Source organism: Rhipicephalus microplus, chromosome 9 (genome assembly GCF_043290135.1).
Source record: "Rhipicephalus microplus isolate Deutch F79 chromosome 9, USDA_Rmic, whole genome shotgun sequence".
In the NCBI taxonomy this organism is placed as follows: Eukaryota; Metazoa; Arthropoda; class Arachnida; order Ixodida; family Ixodidae; genus Rhipicephalus; species Rhipicephalus microplus.
Window position 1 is genome coordinate 4,152,843 of NC_134708.1, and position 25,091 is coordinate 4,177,933.

The following is a 25,091-nucleotide window of genomic DNA, read 5'->3' on the forward strand; positions in this document are numbered from 1 at the left end:
TTTTAAAACGGCACGAGTGCAAGAAACAAAGCCGTGAAGGCTGCAGCGTTCCCGGCCGTGGACAAGGCGGTGTTCGTGTCGTTTTGTGAGCATTGTGCCAACAAGGTGTTATCTTATGCGCCTTCGATGCAATGGAGAGGGGCAGACTCTATTTATCTCTGTCTGCTACAGCAGCGCTCGTGCGCTTTTTCCCACTCGTGAAAATTACGACTCGCAGGGACGTGCTATCACTTTAGACTTGTTACAGAAAATGGCGACAACAGCAAACCCCCACCGAGAGTGTCCATATGGTCCTTATCACAATAATGCTGTTTTTAACTGCTAAATAAGTGTTTTGGGTTACCTCTGTCTTCAGCCTCCCATGTGTTTAATTTGTGCATTTGTTTTCCTAATTTTCGTACTGAACCTGCATATAATAAATTCCTCTTTATAACGAATTTTTTTTCAGGAATTTACCATTTTGGTTATATCCAGGTTTAACTGTATTATCAACAGCAGTGCCTTATTTAACAAGAAATTAAGCTAAATGTGCCACACGACGTGCGTAACGAGTGGGACATTTGTGAAATGATCCCAATGACGTGAGCGCGACCGACTACAATTGATCGCTAGTAATGAAACTAGCTGAAACAAGAAAAAGAACCTTCCATGCATGAAGAGACGCTATAAAATGCTGCTTGTCCATTTCTGTTTGACTTATAGAAACAAAGAGCCACCTGGCGTTTCTACAGAGAATGGCTCAAGTGGTTCAAAAAATTTCATTTTTTCCTGGTTAGATTGGATAGGTCGTGCCATCTAGTGGGAACCAAGCAAGCACAAAATTGTTCAATGGCTCCCTCCATTTTAGCTTTCCTGCTACCAGTCCAAGTAGTAAAGCTGGGCTATGTTGTGCATGGTGGCAGTTACATGAGACGGACCACTATAGCCAGTGCACTAATGCGATGCGGACCACTAAATTGTGATTTTACAGTCGAACACACTTATAACGATCCCAAGTGTAATGACCATGTTTTGGTGCACTTTCCTAATGCGACCCTTTGAAAATGAGTCCACATACAGCGAATATTTTTCAAAGCCTACTAATTTTACTACGAACACTTACCGACATGGTTGTGCAAAAGTATGGCACATATGAAGCGAAAAAAAAAAAAACACTACAAAGCACGTGAAAGGCATGCGCTCGCATGTGCTCCGTTGCAGTTTACTTGCGACCGTATAGTGCGTTGAGCACCGTACGCATATTTCAGAAGCTGCGAGCAGGGTCGCTCAATATCCAGGCATTTTTTGCCGGCAGAAGGGAAGTGAGGGCAAAAAAGAAATAGGAGGCAGCATAAAGACTGCAGTCGGCTTTCGCATGCCAAACTTTTCTGATGCCGTCCTAGACATGCCGCCGATTAACCAATGACGCTTTCTACAGTAATTCTACAGTAATTGCCAAACTTCTTAATTATTAGCTGAACACCGCAAGTATGATATGCTGAGTTGTAGAATGCCTGGCTCACTGGTTTCTAAAGTGGTTTCCTGTATGACATGTCTCGTGCAGTCCCCCTCCCACCACCTCTCTGCTTCTGCATTGTGAAGAAAGCTGGCTAAACGTGTGGGGAGAAAAACAAAAAACAAGATGGGCTGTTTGCAAACTGCTATCGTACCACTGTCAAATCGAGCATGCAATTGTTGAATGAGATCACTGGGCCTCCGGCTCTTGTTAAATGTCGGTGCGAATGCATGCTGTTAGCTGAGCACATTTGAGGCAGTTGAGTGCACATAAAATGCTGCTGAACCATTTCATGTTGCTCTGAATCTGGCCACTAAAAGTGGTACCGATGTAATGAGAAATACACCTGTATGATGTAAACCGAAGACAATGCAAGTGCATTAAGTAGCCCTAAATTGCTGTACTACACATGCGCTGTGTTTACCGGATGACCTTGTTTGTGCAGCCGTCGGAGATCAAGAAGAACTTGCGCAAGTTCAACGGGTTTCCGTTCGAGAAGGACTCCGCAGAGTATCTGAAGAGACAGAAGATGGTGGCGAAGTAAGTGCATTGGCTTTGACTGCACTAACTTCAGATTGCAATGCCTATTAATGCTTGATTATTTCCTGTAGACTGCAGTTATGCTGTTTGAAAAAAGCTGTGCTTATTCTTTACACACTCGGTCTCCCTCTTATCGTGGTCTTTCAATTAAAAGTGGACTTGTCGAGTATGCACTGCATTTGCATAACTTTGCTATAACCAAGAATTTCACATATCTTAGATCGTTTTGTTAAGACAGCATGTTCTAATCAAAAACCGAGTGTTTTATATATATGTATTGTGTGTGTGTGTGTGTGTGTGTGTGTGTGTGTGTGTGTGTGTGTGTGTGTGTGTGTGTGTGTGTGTGTGTGTGTCGAAAGGAAGCGTATACTTAAGGGGGCCCTGAAACACTTTTTTGAGTAACCATGGAATTAATTCACTGGAAAAGCGTATTACCTCAAAAATTGAAAGCCGCAAAAATTTTAAGAATCTGTCCAGTACAAGTGGAGTTACAAAGATTTGTCACACGCCGCAATCACATTCTCTCGTCCCGATGACAGCGCTGGAAGCTGAGCAGAAAGGGATGGTAGGGGCAAACAAAAAACGTCACTCACGCCTCGCCACTTTGAGCATTTTTTCTTTTTTTTTTCCTTTGAATACGTGGCTTTTTCAGTGCGATCACGCGTGCACGCATAGACAAGTGACGGCCTCTCGCGACGACCTCTGTAACAACCGAGCGTGCCATGTCCAAATCAGCCAATGGCTGATAGATGGGCTGACAGGGCTTATTTTCCGTGATTGGTCAAGAGAAGGGAAAGCTATTTTTAGATGACTGATAATTTATTGCGAATTCCAGACTGCGTGCTGTGCTATAATATTTGGCTCGCGTGTTGTCGGGAGCCTCTACTACCGATCGGCAGTGTTTTCTGACCATGCTCAAAAAGTGTTGCAGGGCCCGTAAACCACCCAGAGATTGAAAGTCGGTTGCTGTGGGAAAATTGTGCACGAGTGCATGTCGAACGCGAAGCTGTGAGAATTTTTCGAAACGGTGCAGTAATGGCGGAGTTGGATGCGTTTGATTATTGAAACCGGGGACAACCACACCTTTCGCTCTTCCCTGCGCTTCCCTCCGCTGGTATCCTTTCCCACGTCGCTTTACACTCTCATCGAGCGCCCCTCCCAATCTCGCGTGGCGTACGTCAGCGCTGACGCGCTGCTTGTAACAACGTGTATACTCCCGGTTGCCGCGACACCAGCCGTCGACTCTGTCAGTTGCGTGCTTGTTGGCGAACCGTGGCGTCCGTAATCGTGCCGGTATGGAACCTGCGTTCCGCGCATGCCTTCAAAGGATTCCCAATGCAATGAAGCCGTACGGGGACAGGCCGTGCCCCGCACATGTTCACGCACGCAAGCAACACGATGAACAACAACAAGCAGCGCGGACAGCTGCTTGCAGACTGACGGGGAGTCGTAGGCTTTTGCTCGGTAGCATATTTGGCATATTTGTCTCGACGCGCCAGAGATGTGGCACGGCACGTCACGGGGCCCGGAAGGGGGGGAGGGATTGTTTCTTGGAATTCATGGCGCGCCGGCGGCTCGTAGCGCTGCCACGTGCAGAATCGTTGATCGCGACAGTATTCTGCACACGATGCGCCCGTTTACTTGAAATGCTTGAAAAGATATTGGAGGTGTGGTCTACGGGCCCTTTAAGGGCTAGTTTTTCTGTGTTTGACACAATATTAGTGAGACCTAACAGACAATAATGCTAAAGAAACTATAGGGGAAGTTATTAGGCCTAATTGTTGTGCAAATGTGAAGAAAGAAAAGCGAACGAAACCATCACTTGCTGGTCGGCAGGAACCAAAACTGCGACCTTAAACAGGCTAATAAAGAGTGTTCCACACTTGCCGCCATGGCTGCTGGTGGCGCTGACACTCGCACGTTTAGTTCACATATATACCCAATAAAGTAAGTGAATGGGGGGATAGCCGCCGTGGTAGCCGAGTTGGTAAAGCATCGAACGCATTGCTCGAAGGTTGTTTGAAGGTCACAGTTTCGGTTCCTGCCCACGGCAAGTTACGTTTTCATCCACTTTTCTTTCTTCACATTTACATTATATATATGTGTGTTTTCTATTTTCTCGGTTCCAATTTTTCACAATGTGTCTTCCTATGCTCCACATTATTGTCCGCAGGTGTACCCGGCTTCATAATGTTTTGCAACTGTTGTGATTGAACAACGCTGGTGGATGGTGCAGCAGTTCACCTTCTCACAACTTGCTGAATTGTTCAGTGCGATTAGTAATGGTGTTTTTTTTTTTTTTGCCACTCAAGTACACTACACTCGACGACAACTTACCTTGACTCTGAAGTGAAGACTTGTGTGACTATGCCACTAGTATTGTGGTTGATTTCAGTTCCTACATCATTAACACATTTGGAATAACATACACGAATGATAGGAGGAACATTTTGATAGTTTAGTGTCGTGGTATATTTTTCTTGGGAGAACTAAACTGGACGCTTGCAGGCACTCACTGACTTACTTAATTTGGAAAATGTGTTTGCCGAAAGGGTGGTGCTGTCTAGGAAATGAAAAGGTGTTCTTGCAAAAGGAACAGCAACTAGTGTACACAGAGCTTCAGTCTTATGATAAATGAAGGAGGATCAATGGAAAGGAGGAGTAAACTTTAGTGTTATTTTTCTGGTGCTGTAGCAGGCATGTGCTTCAGTGCTATAGCTTTGCTGTGTCAAGAAAATCCATCACAGAATGTAATTGTGACCACGGTGTGCAGGCTCAAAAAGGCTGCTCAGAAGGACCTGCTGGGCATGCTTGACCTGGAGAAGAGTGGCACGGCCGAGGAGTGCACCGATCGCATCCTCAGCTTCCTGCTCAAGCCGTTTGACAACAAGAAGCCTCTTCCGGGTGCCAAGAAAGCAAAGAGTTGAGTCGAGGCTCACAGGGGCAAGAAAAGAAAAGCTAGTTTTTTCTTGTATGCAAATATCAATAAGAAATAACAGGCAATGATTCCCAAGGAAGGTATAGGGGATGTTGTTAGTAGGAATCGTAATTTAAATGAGTATAAAGAAAGGTGGACGAAGACATAACTTGCCGTGGCCAGGGAAAAAACTTTCGAGCTTTGAAGAACGCTATTGATGCTTTGCCAACCAAGGCTGTCATACTGTATCATAGATCATTGTTTTTCTCATGACAGCCCCTGTCCACTTAATAGGGCATATACAGTAAAACATCGTTAACTTGAACTTGTTAATTTTGAAATCCCACTTAATTTGAAGGATTTCCCCGGTCACGCACTTTGCAATGTAAGTTTGAGTGGATAATTTTGAAGCGGTGGCCGGCACCAGTCCATCTAATTCGAAAACTTAGAGTGTCATTTGCAAGTTCCAGATACCGATTTCACCGCAAGTATGCGGAAACAACGGCCATTAATTGCCGCAAGGCAATGCAACGTATTGATACTAATGAGTGGCAGCTGAAGCACCTCAGTCTCACTACTTCCAGCGCAAACAGAAACAATAAAAGACGGTCTCGTAAACAACCGAAATGTGGGCCTGCGGAAAATCAGCTATGCTTCACTGCAACACAGTGGTGACACGTGAGCAGCTTGTCGCATATTTCTTGCAACATCAGCGGGTCATGGTTTACCTATTCTTTCTGGGATTGTAAAGGAATTAATAAAGAACAGCTTTGCGAAAATCGCGAATATGCGAACCTTCGATTGCCGGTAGCTCCAGTAATTTGCGTTTTTGCACTGCTGGTGAAGTTCTTGGCAGCAACATTTACTTCGAAAACTAAGTTTGAAAGATTCAAAGATAACTTTTTCCACCCAAAACACATCGTGAGCTTCGTCATACTGGCCATTAAGAAATTCATAATGTTAATAGAAAGAATGTGCCAATGCTCTCATCATGACGTGCTGACGCAGAAAGGAGCAGGCGACATGCTGCCCGCGTGTCACTGCTGTGTTGCAGTGAAAATGTCTTGTTTTCCGTAGGCGCACATTTCAATCACGATTGCGTTTTGTTTTTTTGTTTTTTCGGTGGCAGCAACGAGGTCTACCAATCCTCCATGTTTGCGGCAAAAATAAAGAACAGGTATTGCTGGAAAACATAACCTTTGGAGCCGCAAGTAAGCTGGCACAGCAAACGACGAGCATTGATTACTTTGATTAGTTCCAAAACCCACTTAATTCGAAGCTTTCTCGCGGCTCCAGTGACTTCGAATTAACGAGGTTTTACTGTATGTGCATCTAAATTTGGTCTTGTCGGTCAGCACTGCTTGTTGCCATGATGACAAGTATGGAACACACTTTTTCTTCCTAGCACGTAGTGCGCTACATGACAGGCAGAAATAGTGGTGTAGTGGGTGCGGTCCTACTTCACAAAAATTGATTTATTCGCGGCGAGATCGGGCTATAGACGGCAGCACCGTCCCACGCAAGTGTGGATAGGCGGTCGGCAGCGCGTATACAGATACAGGAAGCGGCGCTTCGTTGCGTGCTGTCTGAGCCGATTATCGGTGAATAAAATGCGTCAACTACAGTTGACTGTTAATATCTACGCTCTTCTCTTCTGAATCGGTGCATGATGCTTATGCAACGTTAACATTACCCACGAGTAAAGCGCTGTCTTTCATAGGGATGCTTGCCCTGGGCGACTCTCTTCATGCTTTCGCACTAAATCACGCCTTTGCTGTGTTGTTTGTACGTGCTTGGCTTGTGTTCCGCCTGCTACGCACTGCTGTAGGGTGACCGAACTACTTATTTAAATCTTTGTCATCTGCGTAATAAAATAAAAAATAGAAAGAATGATTGTAAAAATCCCGCATATCTTTGCAATTAGTTCAGTACCACCGTTCGCGTATGAGTTTTTTTTTTTTTTTTTCTTCTCTCATTCTGTTCACCATGAAATGTGGGACAGTCGATGAGTCTAGTCAGGAAAGCTGTAGTGTATACGTATCCCGAAGCAGTATGGCCACTAGCGTGGGTCCGGTCTTAGCGAGCCGCAGGGCACGCGTTAACAATCGCTGTGGCGAGGACACGATACTGCTCAAGGTCGCAACACTTTATTGTCTGTGGCAACACCAAAACACAGTACAGCCTGTTACAAAGGCGTGGCGGGAAAGTAAATGGGCTTATCCACGCCACGGGCAAGCAGCACTACACAGGGCTGCCGTGAGTACGTCTCCGCTGTAAAAGTGATTCACGGAGAAACCGGGACAAAGATCCGGTTGCTCTAGTGAGGGCAAAGACGCTCGCGTTGGCTTCGGAAAGATATGGATCGGCGCAGTTTGACAATGCACTAGGACACCATACCGCTCTTCGGCCTAGCGTACGCAAAGGGGCATCAAAAAGGTGAGCGTTTGCCTCAAGCGCGAGGCGCCGGTGGCGAAGTCTGACGTGCCCCAAACAATGTAAGTTGATGGACGGAGAAGAGGATGCGTGCTCACCCTCAGCTGTCCCGAAGAAATCTGACTCGCTCCCGAAGCGCGCGAGCGCGAAACGTCCTCGAGAGACCTCGCACGCGGCGCCACAGTTTACATCCGCTACCGGGTGAGAGGGGTTGAGCGTCACTCCTTGCTCTCCCAGCGCGGCAGACAGTGAATGAGGGGAGTCATGTCGGGACATGAGAACAGCAGAAATACGTGAAAAAGCCCGCGCAAAGGCGGCAGCCTAGCCTCTATTCCCACAAAGCTTAGTGGCTGATGGCGCTTTGCGTTACACTACGTTTACCAGGTGTGCGCACAAGTTCTTGTACCAGTAAATATCTTATATAAGAGTTCAGCAGAAAGCTTTCATCGATTCATTACTTGCGTGATGGGGCTACAAAAAAGGCCTGGTTAAAACAGAGTTATTGTGCGCAACCGTCTTCTTAGATTCAAGAACGCTTTAAAGAGCCCAGACGGTGAAAATTAATTCAGACGGCATGTATTATATATAATTTCGTATGATTTCACTGAAAATTTCATCTTTTTTACATTGTATTCAGCATTTGTGTGGCATTGTTAGTGACCGACGAAAGGCAGTGATTATTTTTTGTCTGTAAAAAAAAATGAACATGCTTGTCTTTATTATAAAAGAGGATGCGGCACTTAGAAGTTTATTTATCTATAGATTTGAATGAGATCTTCAGAGTTTGTGTATTTATATGTGCAGATTCTAAATGTGTGATTACTTTTTGTATAGGTCAAGTAGTTTCCAAGATACTTCCAAATCAATGTAAAACCAGCGTCCTTTGATTGCAGCCTAAGAGCATCTAAGCAGGAAGCACCAAAACATTGGCGACGGTGTAGAAACAATGTAGGATGTTTAAGGAGTGCAATATGCTATAGATCAATTTGCTGGGGGCCGATTTAAAGGAGCGGAGGGACATTTAACCCCTTCACTCGGTAGCGGATGTTGACTGTGGTGCCGCGCACGGAGTCTCCCGAGAGGTTTTGCGCGCGTGCGTCGGGAGCGGGCAGATACTCTCCGGGATAGCTGACGGTAAGCCACGCAGTTTTTTCCGTCCGTCGCTCGGGGCTTGTCAGACTTCGCTGACGGCGCTTCGCCCCCGAGGTGAACGCTCACATTTTGTTGCCCCACTGTGTATGCATGGCCGAAGGGTGGTACGGTGTCCTAGTGCGTGGCCTAACTATGCCGACCCGTCTCTCTCCGAAGCCAACGCGAGCGCCTTTGCCCTCGCTCGAGCAATCGGACCTTGGTCCTGGTGTCCCCGTGGATCACCTTTACCGCGGAGACGTGTTCGTGGCACCCTGTGTAGTACTTTTATGCCCGTGGCGTGGATAAGCCTATTTGATTTCCCGCCGCGTCTTTGCAACGGGCTGTACTGCGTTTGGTGTTGCCACAGACAATATAGTGTTGCGACCTTGAGCAGTACTGTGTTCTCGCCATGGCGACGGTTAACGCGTGCCCTTCGGCTCGCTAAGACCGGACCCACGCTAGTGGCCACACTCCTTCGGGATACGTGTCACTACAAGGCTCAGTGCCGCTCTAAAAAGCGAAGCACTTTTTGCGCAGTCTGTTTGCATTGAGAGTACAAAGTAGAAGGGTATAATAGCCGTAAATAGCTTGTGCACCAGCAATCACATCCTTAATGTCAAAGATTATAACAACGCCCCTCCCTCCCCCTCGCGAATCTTGCTCCTTCTTGTTCTTTCGTAACGGGCGGCGCGTTCCTTTCTCGAGTAACAATCGATGGGAGGTCTGGCACACGGTCCGATGTTATCACATCCGCCCTCAGTGCGAAGGAATTAAGTCAACTCTTCTTACCTCTGCTTTAGCCATGTTTGTCGCCCTCGCTGGCACAGCTTTTACCCGCGTGTAAAATACAATGCGCCGGGGGATGTTATCGATTGGGACATTACACAAAACATGATGGCCAGTGGCGTAGCCGAGGGGGGGGGGGGGCACATCAGGAATGTGCCTCCGCCTCCATCTCAGATTTTTTTTTTTTTTTTTGCCATGGCACATATTCGCAACTCAAGTGAACATGAGAGGGTGCTACAAAGTTGCAACATGGTGGATTCACGAAGTTCACCGCGTGTGCTGTTGCTAACACAAATATTGAGTTTTCTGCAGTGTGATAAAAGTTCGCGCGGCTTTGTAGAAGGGGAGCTGGTTGTTGACGGGGAGAATCTTATTCTAGTCGGCACCAGTGGCCCCCCGAACGCGAGCGAGGTTCTTGAAGTGGTCCCGTTGTTTGTGTAATGCACATGGCGCACCGCATCTCTGCGAAATTCGTTTACATACTTCGGGCGCCACAGCTACATGTAGTCAGTGGATACAGTGGTCATTTAATAGGTTCAAGTTAACAAGTTAACTCTGGTGCCTCACCTGGAAAGAAGTAATCTGCTTGACCATTCGTTTTTTCTTCACGGGCGGCATCATCCTACCGTGCTCCTGCCGTATACGACTGGTGCTTGGACTGTTTGGACCTCAGTATGTAGCTTCTTTATATTGCCGCTAGGTGCCGCATGAATTGCTGGAGTCACAAATAGCGCAAAATGACAGTTCTGCCCCCCCCCCCCCCCCCCCAAACTTTTGAAACTTTTTGGCTACATCCCTGGCAGCGGCTAAAACCAGTTGAGAATGTCCATATATTTGCTATCCCATTAAAAACAAAATGAATCTTGCCTTCGAGTTGTCTTAGGCATATGCATAAGGTACCCTGTGACATTTTTTTTATGCACTGCTTTCTACAGGACATAGTAGGGGGTTTTTGGAGTATAGACAGAACGCCCTAGCCACATAAAATATTGCTGCAAAAAGAAAATAAAGTTGGCTTAATCGTGTAGTTTCAGCTCAGAGATAAGTGCCGGAGGAGGGTGGCTTTATGAGGCTAGCTGAATGACGTCATATTACGCCCAGCAGTCTAATCAGTTGTAAAGAAAAAGAACCTTTTTTTGTTCTTGAAGTCATCTTAGGGAAATGCACTTGGGAATGTGTGAGTCTCTTGCATTGTACGTCACAGCGTTTGTCTATCATATCTGCTGATAGTCACATAGCTGTATTTATATTGTTATTTCATGAAGTACAGTTTTAATCGACTGTTTATTTGCAACGGAAATAATCGCTCAAGTTTTTTCAGAATGCTCAACAGCATGATGCCATTATTTGGCATCATCAACTGAAGCAGGAAGTTCTGATAAGATGATTGACTCTACGAAATTCGCAATGAATATAAATATTTCTAGCTTTTTAAAAGAGCCTCAAAATAATTTTTCATATCCTTGAATATAAATTCAACTTGCTGCTCCTCCAGAATATGAGGTTAGCTGCTCCAGATTGCTCCAAACTGGAAAATTTAGCTGCTCCAAACTGCTCCAAAGTAGAAAATTTTACTGCTGCAAAGTGCTTCAAATTAAAGTTTTGCTGCTCCAATGTGCTCCAAAAAGAAAATTTTGCTGCTCCGAAAATTGCTCCAAATCAGAAGACCTCGGTGGCATCACTACATTGTTTCTATGCTGTCACCATCGTTTTGGTGCTTCCTGCTTAGATGCTAATTAGGCTAAAAACTAAAGACCCAGGTTTTACATGGATTGTGGAGTATCTTGGAAACTTCTTGACCGGTCAAAAAGTAATTACATTTTTAGAATATGCACATCTGAATCTGCGAAATGAAAATTTCCTACAGATCTATAGATAAATAAAAAAGTTGCCCTTCCACTGTAGGGCAAGTACCAAAGTCTCAAAGTTTATGTGATAGTAATATTTTTATGTAGTGCTACCATGGCCAGATAATCACAACTGAGGCTCCTCGCTTGATTGATAAACTACACTTCCGTAGTTGTACACCTACCAACAGTGCCTGTTTTTTTTTTTTTAACAATTGAGTTGATGCCAAGAGCATTTTGCGATGTGCTTGAAACAGAAAGCGCCACCCACTCTGAAAATATTTTGGCGAATGAAGGGTACGACGACAATAAACGGTACTCTGGAAAGTTGCACTCGCCGATCTTATTACAATGCATTAGCAGCTGAGAAAGACCAAATGCTTTGGTGCGTCGTTTCAGGCGTACATAGAAACAGTTACACTTGCGCTGACAAGACCGGATTAACCACAATTTGAGCGCGTGCATGACATATATGCACATAAAAACACGATGTGACTAGCAGAAGACGCAAAGAGCCATCCACACTTCACGGTTTTGACCAGGTGCCGCCAGGTGGCGACTCTGATCGATCTCGCGGCCAATAGAGTAGTCAATACTTTGCAGAAAGCCAAAACACAATTGGGCTTCCGCAACACAAAGATGTGCTGAGAATTTGCATTAGGCATTGTCGGAATCGTAGAATTTTTCTAAGTACATCCTCATGTGGCGTGTCGAGTAGATGTGCTTTTTTTTCTGTATTGCAGGAAAATCCACAACGCCTGGCTCTGCTGGCAAAGGCACGTCCAAAAAGCGAAAGACTGCAACTTCCAAGCAGGAGATAAAGGTGAGCTGCTGCTACTGGTGCTTGCTTATCCTGGTGCACTCTTCGCACGAGTATTTAAGGGGTAATAACAAATGGCCTTGAGGTATTGAATGTAGGTGCTGATGTTAATTTTCCAAAGTGTGCATTTCCACAATGAAAACATTATACTGTGGACCCTGACCCTGAATTTGTTTGGCATGCATAGGCTGTTCTTAGCAGGGTGATTTTCGAGTCACTAAACTCCAGTGGTTGGGTCATTTCATTTGATTACACGGTGAAATTGTTTAGGAAGCACTTGATTGCACTTGTGTAGGGCTGGTTTTGCACTACCGCATTTACTGGCGTAATGAACACACTTTTTTCTCGAAATATCGCTACAAAGTTGTGGGTTCGTTTATTCCGCAAGGCAAATTTTATGAAAACTTTTTTGGGATGAGCAAAAAATACGGTAATGCAAAAGAAATATAGTTTGGTCGCTTAGTGTTTCGCAATTGACATTCGCGTACACTGTTGGAAATGGCTTCTTTGTTGCTTTTCGCTCATCTTCGGTGGTTGATGGCGCTATCTTCTGCAAGCTGTCCTCGCGCTGTTCGTGCACGCCATTAAGGGGGGACGTGGGTTCTAAAATTTTTAAAAAATTTTTTGCTCAATCTTAACCAAACTTCACTACCTTAGCTAGTTTTTCGTGCTAATTTCAAATCTCTAATTTCTTTCTTAATATTTCAAGTGGTTTAAAGAATATGAAGGTCTGAATATTAATTAAGCGTGTATTAATGAATTGTGTTTTAATTGTGTATTAATTAATTGCGAATCTTAATTACTTGCAATTTATTCTTGCTAAATTCAAAAAGTGAATGCATAATCCCAATACTGGAGACTTGCTGTAGGGGGTGATGCTATTTTTATTCATTTGAAGGCATTTTATAAGCAAGAATACGGACGAACACTTATGGTCACTATATTACAATAAATTTCTCTCACTAAAATCTTCAATGGTAATTTTTAAAGTGATGCTTGAAAAATAGAAATAGCATCATCCCCTAGATCATGTCAAGACGAATAAAATGATACCAAATTAGTCTCATTCACTCAAGTTTAACATAGGAAACCCCCCCCCCCCCCCTAAGGCCGAGTGCAATGTGCAAAAACTTCGAACTGAGAAAAACCCGTTTGAAGTTTCTAGCAACTTTAAATTTTGCTAAAGTGAAGCTACAGCGATATTAATGACATCATTCTGTAGCTTTATATTATAGGATAAATGGCCATGATAAATTTCACTGTGACCACTTAGAATACTGTTCACAGCTTGTTCTAGAACTATAAAATAGTCATTGACTGAGCATGAGAATTATTATTTTATTACTTTGTGGTCGTTCCAGTGCCTTGCAAGTGAAAGGAACATAAAAAAATCATGTAATGATGTTGTCCTTGGATAGACAATAGATTTACACAATGTGTAGGACTAAAACCAAGAATATTTATTTTTGCAAAAATTCTCACTATTTGCCATCATGACTGTTTATAGCAGACCAGGGCTGTAAGCAGAGTCCCCTGCATGCTGGCTTGTGACGCTTTGAAAGTCTTTTCTTTATTGAACTGCTGTCGAGATGCTCTCTTCGCGATTTTTGCAGCCTGCCCTTGCCCTTTTCAAGGCTGCGACGCACCAAGTTATTGGCAGCGCTGTAGCCCAGCTTCTTGGCAATTTCCACGTTGCTCTTGGTTGTGCCTTGGTTGAAACGGCTGATGGCTTCGGCAACTGCCCTTTCAATGCTCCGCAAGGATGCATGCTGAGTTTTGGGGGCCTGCTGCCAAATCATAGCGTGCAGGCTCTCACTTGGGTTCTGGGTGATCCCATCGCTGCACCTTTCCAAAAGGGCATTGTTGCTCAGCCGCCTAAACACAGGCTCCAATGCCTCAGTTACGAAATCAGGCAGGCTTTCCTTGTGTCGTGGCGGCTTCTCATTTTTAGCAAGAGCTCTCTGAAATTTGCACCAGGATTCAGGGCGTTCAGCGTAAAGGTCATGCTTTGGTGCCTCGTCAGTTGAAGACATGTGGTTCAAAGTTGCTAGAACAGCCTTCTGCATACCTGGAACATCGTTCCTGTGGCTTCTCTATGCGTAGCCCTAGTATGAGGTGATCTTCTTTATCTTTTGTTGCGTAAGTCTGCCCTTTCCACCAAGTGAGCCACCTTGAGCTTTTTTTTTTTGTCTACAAGGGTACGTAAGGCAGCTCCCATACGCTTGTGTTTGTGATTTATGCAGTCCTTTTTGGCCACCTTTATGAAGCCGTATACCTCTTTTTCTGTGAGTGCATGGAATGTCCTGCTGTTGCCGTCCGACAGCATTGTCGTATAACGAAGGTTGTGCTTTTCAAGTGACCGCTCAAACAAGCGTAGTGCTGCCTCCACTTCCATCTGGCCAGCATTACAATCAACGTTCTTCTGGCACAGAGGGGCATGCTGAATGAGCCAGGCAGAATGTCCTGCTTCTCCTTTCTTGGGTCCTGTGGTGCAAGCCAGGCAAAAGTTCGATAGCACGATATGGTCTATCACGAGGCCACTACAGTCGCCGACCGATTTTTCGGACCTGGCGGGGACCGAAAAAAAGTACGAAAAATCGAACAGTCCGAAAAATTCGTTTTCGCCAAAAATCTGAAGTTTATTGCATCAGGCAGGTTTAAAAAAGTCCTTGATGCTGCCTTGCCTCAAACTACGCTTGGAGGCAATTTGGTTTGCCCGTATTTGCGCCAAGGTGACATCGTCGCCGTAAACGCTCGACAAAATTGTCACCGCGTTGGCGATCTCCGACGGATGCGGGCGGTCGTCGTTGTCATCCGACGACAACGACGACCGCCCGACGACATCATCCAGCGATATCTAGCTGCGAACGTCCACTCTCTATTAGCTTGATTATGGCAGCTTTCTTCTCCATCGTCAGGGTCGTATACTTCCCACGCTTCTTTACACCACCTGGCTCCCGCGATGGCACAGATAGCGGAGCCATGGTACCGAGAACACAAAATTCGACGCCGCAGATAGCCGCTGCGAAGCACACAACGTCTCGACGCTACGCGACACAACACGTGCAGAATGGCGACTGAAACAAGCTGCAACGACAATAAAAGAATCCTTCTTTCGCCTCACTCCGTGTTTCGCCTCCTCCCCGTGCGATGTGATGACGATAGTGCTGACCGAAGACGAAAAAACGGCATCCATCACCGCGTCTTTTAAAAAGCAAACACGGCCTCCGAAACTTAAAATATGGCGTGCGCATTCCAATCTCGGAGGCAGGAAAAGCATCTGAAGACCAAGCTTAGCCAAGCCGACGGAAAATCCAACATGGCGGCGTTCACAATGGCTTGGGGCGTGGCACAAAACGAGCGATTTAGCCGAAAAATCGAACTTTCAGGGGCAAATTCGCCCGAAAAATTGGTCGAAACAATGCATTAGCTCTATGGGATCCCTGACGGTGCATTTATGAAGTCCGGAATATCCAACAAGTCCGAATTTTTGGAGTCCGGAAAATCGGTCGGCGACTGTATACATCTCAACAATGCAGCCAACACATATATGCCAGCTATGTCCACGCGTAAGCCAGGTGCCGTCATAAATGACGTCGACGTTTCCAGGCGCGTTGCCGAACTCCGCATAGAGCTCCTTGACGCGAGCAGCGCTCGCCGCTTCGCATTCGGCAGCAGTCGCACAGCAGGCTTCTTTCATTATATTAATGTGGCTTTGGTAACTCTTGTGGTGGAGCCCTCGATGCGAGATATTCATCCCGGCAAAGAAGTCCTTCAGAGCCGTTGCCCCCTTGCCGATACTGTTGATGGCCTTCATGGCACGCATAGTAACTTCAAACGGTTTTATTTTGGCGTCGGCCTCGTCGTCTATACGTGGGGACGAAAAACGCTCTTCGTGAAAGTCGCAACTGCCGCACGTGACTATGAGCTTCGAACGCAGCCCGTACTCTTTCTTGGCCTTTGAAATAGTGATGCTTCTTTCACTGCATTCTGGGTATGCGACAAGTCCAAATAGCGAGCGTATCGCTGCCAGATCAACAATAACAAATTCTGTCCCGTTTTCTTTGCCACCATCCTCCAGATCAATATCTAGTAACTCGAACTTACGTTATGTCGCGCACTGCAATGCGAGTGATGCCTTCAAGCCCGCTGCATTTCTCGCACACTCAGCAAACTCGTCCGCCGAATAAAACTCCGTGTCAATGCGGTCTAGGATGCTGCTGGAAGTGCAAGAGGACGATCCGACGACGACACAATTTGATGAGGTGCTGCTGTAAGGCTCAGGAGAATGCACCGCTTCAGACACAAGCAACCGCAGGTGTGCGCCGTCGTCGGAATGCGCCGCTTCGGCGGCATTGGGCGAAATCGGCTGCACGTTGTCGGCTGCTTTCTTCTGGCGGGCGTTCCAGGGCGCCTCTGTTTCTTGCCGTATGCTTGGCGCGTCTTCTTTAGACGAGCGTCTCCAATCATGCTGGCAAAAGACTGAAAGTTGGTGCATCGGTCGCGTAGCACAAGCAGGCACGTGCGGGAAGCAGACGAACAACGTGCGCCAACGGGAACCGGTGGCTGACAAACAATATTAAAAAAAGCGCGGGCAACTTTGGCCGCATCAGCCAATGGGAAGCGAGGAACAGAGGGCTCGCCTGGTGCGCGCGCGCTCCGGCCAATCAGCGGCCCGGAAGGGGGTTCCGGAAAAGGGGCGAGGGCAGCCGTTCTGTTTAAGCGACGCCATTTTGAAGGGTGGCAAAATGAACACAAAGGAATCGGCTTCAAAACAAGCCCAAGATGGCGGCGATCGGCGACTGCCTCGCCGGCGACGCGCGCGGGAAGTTTGAACGAATTTGACCTGCCGTGGGTTGTTTTGCGGCTCCCGTGGCGACTTCAGAATCAATTTTAATCCATTTACTGATCGAATTCAACGTTCACAATTTGAGGACACGTGCTTATAGGTCTAAAAATTTCAAATATCGCATTTTCTCAAATTCGACTTTTTGGCCATTTTTCACCATTCTAAGACCCACGTCCCCCCTTAAAGCGTATTGCGGTTATCTTTTCTCACAATCGGTATATCTGCTGTGGTCTCGAGGGTGCCCAAAAGCGTGTGCTACGGGGCACTTTGCCAACTTCACGGCAACCTCGCACGATGACAGCGCCGCCGCCGTTGACATTGTAGCAAGTAACTGACATTGCAGCACGCTACCACCAAAACATCAAAACAAACCGAAAAATCGCAAAAAATTTGATGTTTAAAAACCACATATTCGGGCAGTATGTCTTATAAACTCTTTGTTCTGTAAATATCAATGTTTAATTCATCGCAAAAGTACATCAAATAAATTATATAACATGCCACAGCAGCCGGCGAGTGGCCAGCAAGCGCTGAAAATACCCCAACTTCGCGTGTTTGCCATTTCCCAACCACGCGGCCTAGCGCCACCATCTTGGTCTTGTTTTGCTCGTGAATTCTTGCTCTCTTTTTTTTTTTTTTCTTTTTCGCCACCGGCGGCAGCAGCAGCGGCTTGGCCGAGGCGGGAATCGCCCATGATTGGGGGGCCTCGAAGTTTTGAAGTCTCCCGCGGCTTGGATGCGAAGCTGCAATTCGAAGAAGTGCGCGCCTCTCAAAGGAGTGGGCGATCACGCAGTTCCTACTGGCTGCTGCGCGCGATCATGCATCTGTTCCCCCGGCTTGCCGTTTGCTCCGGGGCCGGCCTTGCAAGCATCGCAAGCGCCAGTACTCTCTGGGCGTTCTTTGTGCCATCATTCCGCTTGTTTGTCACACGTGCTCTTCAATCTTTCACCTTCTTTATGAGACTCTTTTGCCATGTTCGCGAGACGTTGATTGTTGTTTTGTCACGAACAATGGGCAGGGCCAAGTTTGGGACTTGGGATGCACTAGCGGGTGAGCGACAGTTGCGTCAATGCTGTGGAGTTTCTCGTTTGTCTCTTCAAGACGACGACTGCATTGACGCTTATTGCGACGTCGAGATTGCTACACCATCGGCGCAACGCTTCGTCGTCACAAGTGAAGCTGGTGTTGGTGTTTCCTGCTCAAGGGCGCCTGATGCGTTGTGCTCGCTAACTGCAATGGTTACGGCCCTGAACAGTGCGATCGGGGAGGATAGCAAATGTGTTGCTGTGCAACCAAAGCTCGGCGCTATATCGGCAACTGACTGTGCTTTACCGGCAACCAACGGGCAGCGCAGAACGACCCTTATCGTGTGAAAAAGGCTCAAGAACGGCTGCAACACAAGCAGGAACAGAGTCCTAAAGAACATTTCTAGCTGCTTTGCAGGGTTATCTTATACCAAAATATGGGTTCGAAACTTTCAAAGTCAGTTTTCTCAGAATGACTTTTTTTGGCCAGTGAGGCTGTTTAGTCTGGTGTTATCTCTGCAATGGTTCATTTGATTTCTGTCAGATTTGTTTATTCTGTATCCTAGTAAATAGCCCACACACTCACAGAGCCATCTTTTAAATTTATTGTGTTTGTAATTTGTGATAAATAATTGAAATTTCATTGATAAATGCTCAATGGCAAACACCAAATACAGTGCTCTGCTAAAGCTTTTCAGCATAGAAATTGAAAAAAAAAAAAAAGGCTCTGTCTTAGTGTAAAGCACCCATCCAGGAATCATCATAGCAAATTTTACGGTGCTGGCACATTTATTCAATTCACCAGAGCCTGACTAAGAAACCTATGTGAATTATCCTGATAAATAGCTGTAACTTGGGAACCAGTGAACCTAAATGCAAGAAATTTTGTAGTTACTCAAATGGCTTTATTATTACCCTACCCTGAAAATATCTCTGCAAACAAAAAAGTTGCCCTTCCATGGTAGCCTCTCCCCTTAACAACAGAATACGGCGGCTGCCTCGCTTGCAACCGTTGCGAGAATGTAGGATCATGATGCGGAAATATTCACGATATTTTTCTAGATGACAAGCAGTTTTTTGGGTTTTCCAGAAACCTGCGACACGATCACGATGAATGGCCGGCCCTTCATGACCGCCATGGTGACAGCAAATTCTGTCGTCATGGCTTGAACATTGCGTGCATGTGGTTGGGCATTACAGTGTCATATTTGCAGGAATCGACCGTCGCTTGGCGCGGGCAGTTCTGTGACCTTTGCTCTATGCGCTTATCAGCTGCAATGTCTCTGCACTCGCACCGTTCGTGAACCCTGCTGTGGGGCACATATGAAAAAGACTGAGGACGTCCCGCCACAGATGGAAAAAAAAAAATGGCACGCAAGAGCGGTCGAAGGAAAGGAGGGGGGGGGCAATGTGGCAGAGGGGGGGGGGGTCGGCATAATTATAAAAAAGAAATTAAAGATCCAACAGGCAAGGAGGCACCATGTGTCAGCAGGACTGCAGCGGATGAATGTTGGGGGTGGGTTTACTACGCGGGGGGGGGGGGGGGGGACGAAATTTAGATGATTTGAAGTTGGGGGAGGGGGGGGGGGGCTTTTTATGCAACTATGTTCATTACGCGGCGAGAAAATACATATTGTTTGGTGGTTTGGTTCAGTGCAGTACTGAGGAATCTGTCTTTGCAGGGAAAGACATCTCGAAAACGGCTCGCTGATGACGATGAATCTGAGGTTGAGTCCGAGGTAAGTGTGGCACACTGGTGTTCATTTTCGAAATTTAGAATCTACTTGCATTGATACAATTTTTGCTGCTCCAAGACTGGCTCGTGAAAGCCACACTTTTTCAGTGAACTTGATCTTTGAAACCACTGGGTCAGAACCGAAAATCTTCTGCCTCGTCATCTCGTAATGCTTTGTCGCCTTCTGCAGTCAAACCTCAAATATATCTGCCCTGATTTTGTGATTACCTGCACTTTACTATGTATCGGTTTGGCTCTGGTAAAACTTCCATGGAAATAATGTAATGGAAATCTCGATTATATGATGCAATTTTGTGCCCATTTCACAACTTATAGTGGCTCTCCAATATCATTAAAAAAATTGCCTTCTTGTACTCAAATGCAATACTGACCAAGTATTTGTGGGTGCAAAATAAAAACTGACATGCTTCTAAGTTGACCATTACAAAGAAAATAGAATTAGGCAGTATGTTTTTTTTAAATAGAAAGTTTATTCTCCTGGCAGTTCATTTTTTTTTTCTGCGAGAAGGATGTCTCATTATGGCAGACATAATGCTTTCAGGTAGTATGCGAGGGATTATTGGTCACCGGCCAGCTGGGTAATAAGATCACGTGTTACATGACATTAATAAGCAAAAAAGAAAAGTATTCCACATTGCCCTCATGGTTTTAGCAGCACTGACTAATTTTAGACGCCCACGCTTAAACGCACATATGTACCCCATAAAGTAGACAGGGGGGGGGGGGGGAGTAGTCACTACCATAGTTTAGTTGGTCAGTGTTGCGGAGTTGCTACTCCGAAATCAGAATGAATCCGGAGTGAAATGGGAATGGAATGACGTCTTTTCCATTAAATACAGCACTTTTTCCTCGACTTTTTCAAGGTTCAAACATTAGAAGTCACACCCTTGAATATTTAACAATAAAGCTGTAATTAAAAAAGCTTGACTGATTACATGCATGGTACATTTGTAAGCAATGCACCTACTAAAATTTTGTCCTTATATAGGCTGTGTTGCGCTTGAGTTTTTCTCTATTCTTCATGTAACCATAGCTTCATGCCGTGGTATCAGTCTTGCGGAACTGTGGTGGCGGCATATCACGTTATACCTTATGATTTTTCCCTCTCGGTGGCGCCTGCTGTCTCCCCATCATTAACATTGTTTTCACTTCTGCCACCATCAGCGACGCATATTCGAAAAAGTGCTTCTCTAAGTTGTGATACGTATTGAATAGTCTTGTGCAAATAATGAATTTCAGGTTCGAACCAAATTCAAAGGGAATGGTGATTTTGGTCAAATAATTTTCTAATCAAAATTGAATAGGATTTATGTCTCATTTTGCAAGCAAAATGGGCATACAGTGAAAGCTCGTCAATTCGAACTTCGATAATTCAAATTTGTGGATAATTCGAACTGTAAGTTATGGCCCGGCTTAGCTCCATACAAGCCTATGAATAAAAAAGCCCGTTAATTCGAACGCGAGTAGGTACCGCCGCGGATAATTTGAACTATGCGCCACCACGCCCGCGACTTGGCTAGTCACTCGATAGGGTGGCTGCCGAGTTACGAGGCGGCGTTGACAGTGAGTGGAGAGAAAAATGGAGAAACTGGCACGGAGGCCAGAGTGCAGAAAATAGCGCCACTTACTTTTCACCCCCTCCCCCCACAATCTCTCTCTCGGCGGCTGCCTGCTTTTCGTCCTACGTAACCTCCAAGATGTTTTTTTTTAAGCGCCAATGTCGGAGCCTTTGAAAATCCTGTGTAGTCGCTGTTAGACGACAGATGGCACGACCAGCACACAGCAAATCGGGTGTGTCGTAGTTTTACCCAGCCTTCTCTGCAGTCTCCGTCTCGGGCGTGCATTGTACACCTTGGTTGTTAGTGCTAGGAGTAGCTTCCGACTGTCGCGATTCTTTGTGTTGGTGTTGGGGCTTGGCTAACGTTTGTTGTGGTAGTACCAGTAGTAGCTTCCCATCTGTCGCGATTCTGCTGCTCCGACTTGATGGCGTGTGCCCGCGGCAAATATCGTGCCAAAACACTTCAGGAGAAAGCTGATATCCTGCAGAAAGTAGACGCAGGACTCTTGCCTAAACAAGATATCGCAAAAAAGCATGGGATACTGAAAACGACGCTATCTACTTATATCAAAAATAGGAGGGCTATCCTTCGAGATACGTGCACACTACACTGGTGCCCAACGTGGGGCCAGTGTAGTGACACGTATCCCGATTGAGTACGACCACTAGCGTGGGTCCGGTCTTAGCCGAGCCGCAGGGCACCCGTTAGCCATCACCGTGGCAAGAACACGATACTGCTCAAGGTCGCAACACTATTGTCTGTGGCAACATTACAGCGCAGTACAGCACGTACAGCCCGTTGGCGCAGTACAGCCCGTTGCAGAGGCGCGGCGAGAAAGCAAATGGGCTTATCCACACCACGGGTGTAAAAGTACTACACAGCATGCCACGAGCACGTCTCCATGGTAAAAGTGATTCAGTTATTCACGGAAACACCGGGACCAAGGCCCGGATGCTCGAGCGAGGGCAAAGGTTCTCACGTTGGCTTCGGAGGGAGACGGGTCGGCATAGCTTGGCCACGCACTAGGACACCGTACTGCCCTTCGGCCGAGCGTACGCAAAGGGGCAACAAAAGGTGAGCGTTCGCCTCGGGTGCGAGGCGTCGTCAGCGAAGTCCGACAAGCCCCAAACAACGGGAGTCGACGGACAGAAAAGGGAATGCATGCTTCGCCGTAAGCTGTCCCGGAGAATCTGACTCACTCCCGACGCACGGCGCGAAACCTCTCGGGAGACTCCGCGCGCCGCGCCGCAGTCGACATTTGCTACTCGGTGAGAGGGGTCAAACATCATTTCTCGCTCTCCCAGGGCGGCAGACAGCGGAGGAGGGGAGTCATGTCGGGACATGAGAACGGCAGAAAAGGCGGCAAAGCCCGCGCAGAGGCAGCGGGCTAACCTCAATTCCCACAACTTGTTAGCCTTATATCTATGGAAGAGTACACAAACGAAGGTAACTCGCTGGCATCTGTAGTAAATATATGGAATTGAGGGAGTTGTTATGCCCTGACAAATTCCTTCTTGCCAGCACATGTTCAAACGTCATCGCGTTAAAAGCTACCCCTAGCTTTCATAGCAGACATAATAAATAGTGGTGATTATGCAAAAGATTACTGCATGCTTCAAAGTATAACCGCACTCTGTGCTGGAAACCCATCTCTCAACGTTCCTCATTTTCCGCCATGTCCACGTCTTGCTTCGTTCTCCAAATATCGTCTATTCATTCACAAAAAAGAATTGAACGCAATCATACAAGAAGCGGCAACAAAAGCGTCACAGAATGGCACACACGTCTTTTCTGCCCAATCACACAGCGCAGCAGGCACTTTGAAGCAGCGAAGGGATTGGCCTCGAACTGGAAATACCGTGGCAGACGACCCACCATTTCGCTATCCACCTATTGCGGCAAATTGCATTTCCCCGAAATTGAATTGAATGGAGACACCCATTCCACAACACTGCAGGCGATAGAGCATTAGACGCTATATTTGAAGCTCATAGGTTCGGTTGTTGCCAATGGCAAGTAGTCTTATCATCCACTTTTCTGTCTTCATGTTCCCATCATAATTACAACACGTGTCATCCCTCTATACTTCACATTCACATTATTAAAACATGTGTCATCCCTCTATACTTCAGTTGGCTTTCTTGTCTGTTCTAATTAATGTTGTGTCTAGCAAACAAAACCTGCCCCTTGAGATTCTCCTTCTTTTGTTTATACCTGTGCTTGTGCAGATAAGTTTTCCGGTCTACTCTCTCGTCCCTTGCACTCCACCCTTTCAGTTGGTGGTTGGTTTGCGTTGTCTTCTTCTCTGGCATCCGTGTTTTTATAGCTCTTACATCATTTTTATGATGAATCTTGTGGGAATTGAGGTTAGCCCGCCGTCATTGCTGCTTGTTTATAGCGATTATCAGTTATAACAATGAAATTTTCACGCCATTTGAGTATTCTTACAAGTGGGTTCAACCAAGTACGCATGTAACCCCTTTGTGAAGGTGGTTTCACTGCAGTGGAGGGGTGCTATATTGTGAATACATATCCAGAAAAAGTCTACTGCCGCTAAGTCCAGATTGAAGAACGTAATACCATCAGAGTGATTCATAATTTTTATGTTTAGAAGCTTGTTATACGAACCAACATGCTTGTAAGTATAGTCAATGTTAAAAGTAATCAGCAAGTTATCTCTTGCACTCTATTGAAAGCCAAATCCTGCTGGTATTGAAAGTTGCTTCCACTTTCCTTAAACAACAGAAGCAGCACTAAAAAGGATTGTGCAGGTTAGTTGGGTCATAACAATTATGCTCATTCTCTCTTATATGTGTTGTATACTATTTAAATTTGATTAGAAAGTATTTGACCATAGTGTGAACCTGAAATTTACTTTTTGCCCAAGCCTACTGTTTAAAGGGACACAAAAGAGCAAAAGCCCTGTTCGTGTATTAGTATAGCGCAATTTCACAATCCCGAAAACAGCACTCTTAATAACTTGGTAAGCGAAAAAACATGCGACAAGAAACTACAGTTGAGATTCCCCCACCACACACTGTGACGCCATTCATTTTTGAAGGCGTCTAATGGGTCCTATGTAGATTCTAATCGATGTAACTGAAGTATATTGTAATTTGTGGGTGCCGTGGACTTAGCATATGAAGTACGAAAAATACATTGTGGAATTTCTTACGTCACGCGCGGTGATGATGGTGCGAAATTTTAAAAGGAAAGTTCAACCTTAATTTTCTCTGCTAATAATAAAACTTGTGACCGTGAAATTTGTGGCATTGTAGTTCTCGGAGTGATTTAAAACAACTCATTGTTTCTCTTTAGTGTCCCTTTAACTCTAAGAAGAGTTGTACGCAGTCTTGGTAAGCAGAGGCTGGGAGATGGCATTTCTTCTGTTTTTCTTCTGCTGCTTGAAGGATTCTGTGCAAAGTGAAGGGGCCGAGGAGGAGGAGGAGGAGGAAGAAGAGGAGAAGCCTGTTGCCAAGAAGAAGGCGGCGGCCCAGAAGAGCACCACTCCAGCCAAGCGGAGGAAAATAGCGAAGAAGAAGGGAGAGTCTGACGAAGACGAGTCCGACAAGAAGGATGAATCGGACAACTCGGACGAGAAGAATGACAGTCGCGAGGAAGACAAGTCCAACGACAAGGAGGAGTCGGAAGAGAAAGAGGACTCCCTAAAGAAGAACACCAATGACAAGCACGATGAATCGGAGGAAGAGCTCGAAAAGAAAGTTGAAACCCCAAAGAAGGTAGAGACCAACAAGAAGGCTGAGAAAAAGGTCGAGTCAGCCAAGAAGGCCGAGCCTGCAAAGAAGGCTGAGCCCATAAAGAAGGCCGAAACTGCAAAAAAGGCCGAGCCTGCAAAGAAAGCTACTCCTGCCAAGAAGGGTCGCAAGAAGCAAGGTGAGCCCAATTGAGAACACTGCAGTTCCACTCATCTAG

The 25,091-nt window shown here is 46.0% G+C and overlaps 1 protein-coding gene across 2 annotated transcripts in view; it reads left to right on the forward strand.

Annotated features, from left to right (window-relative positions):
- LOC119163343 (uncharacterized) overlaps positions 1-25,091 on the forward strand; it is a 59,399-nt gene that overhangs the window by 24,302 nt on the left and 10,006 nt on the right. For both annotated transcript variants that reach the window (XM_037415324.2, XM_037415325.2), the window contains exons 4-8: positions 1,941-2,035; positions 4,809-4,957; positions 11,893-11,972; positions 19,526-19,582; positions 24,569-25,052. In XM_037415324.2, the coding sequence (XP_037271221.2) occupies positions 1,941-2,035; positions 4,809-4,957; positions 11,893-11,972; positions 19,526-19,582; positions 24,569-25,052 (865 nt within the window). The remainder of the gene's footprint in view (positions 1-1,940; positions 2,036-4,808; positions 4,958-11,892; positions 11,973-19,525; positions 19,583-24,568; positions 25,053-25,091) is intronic.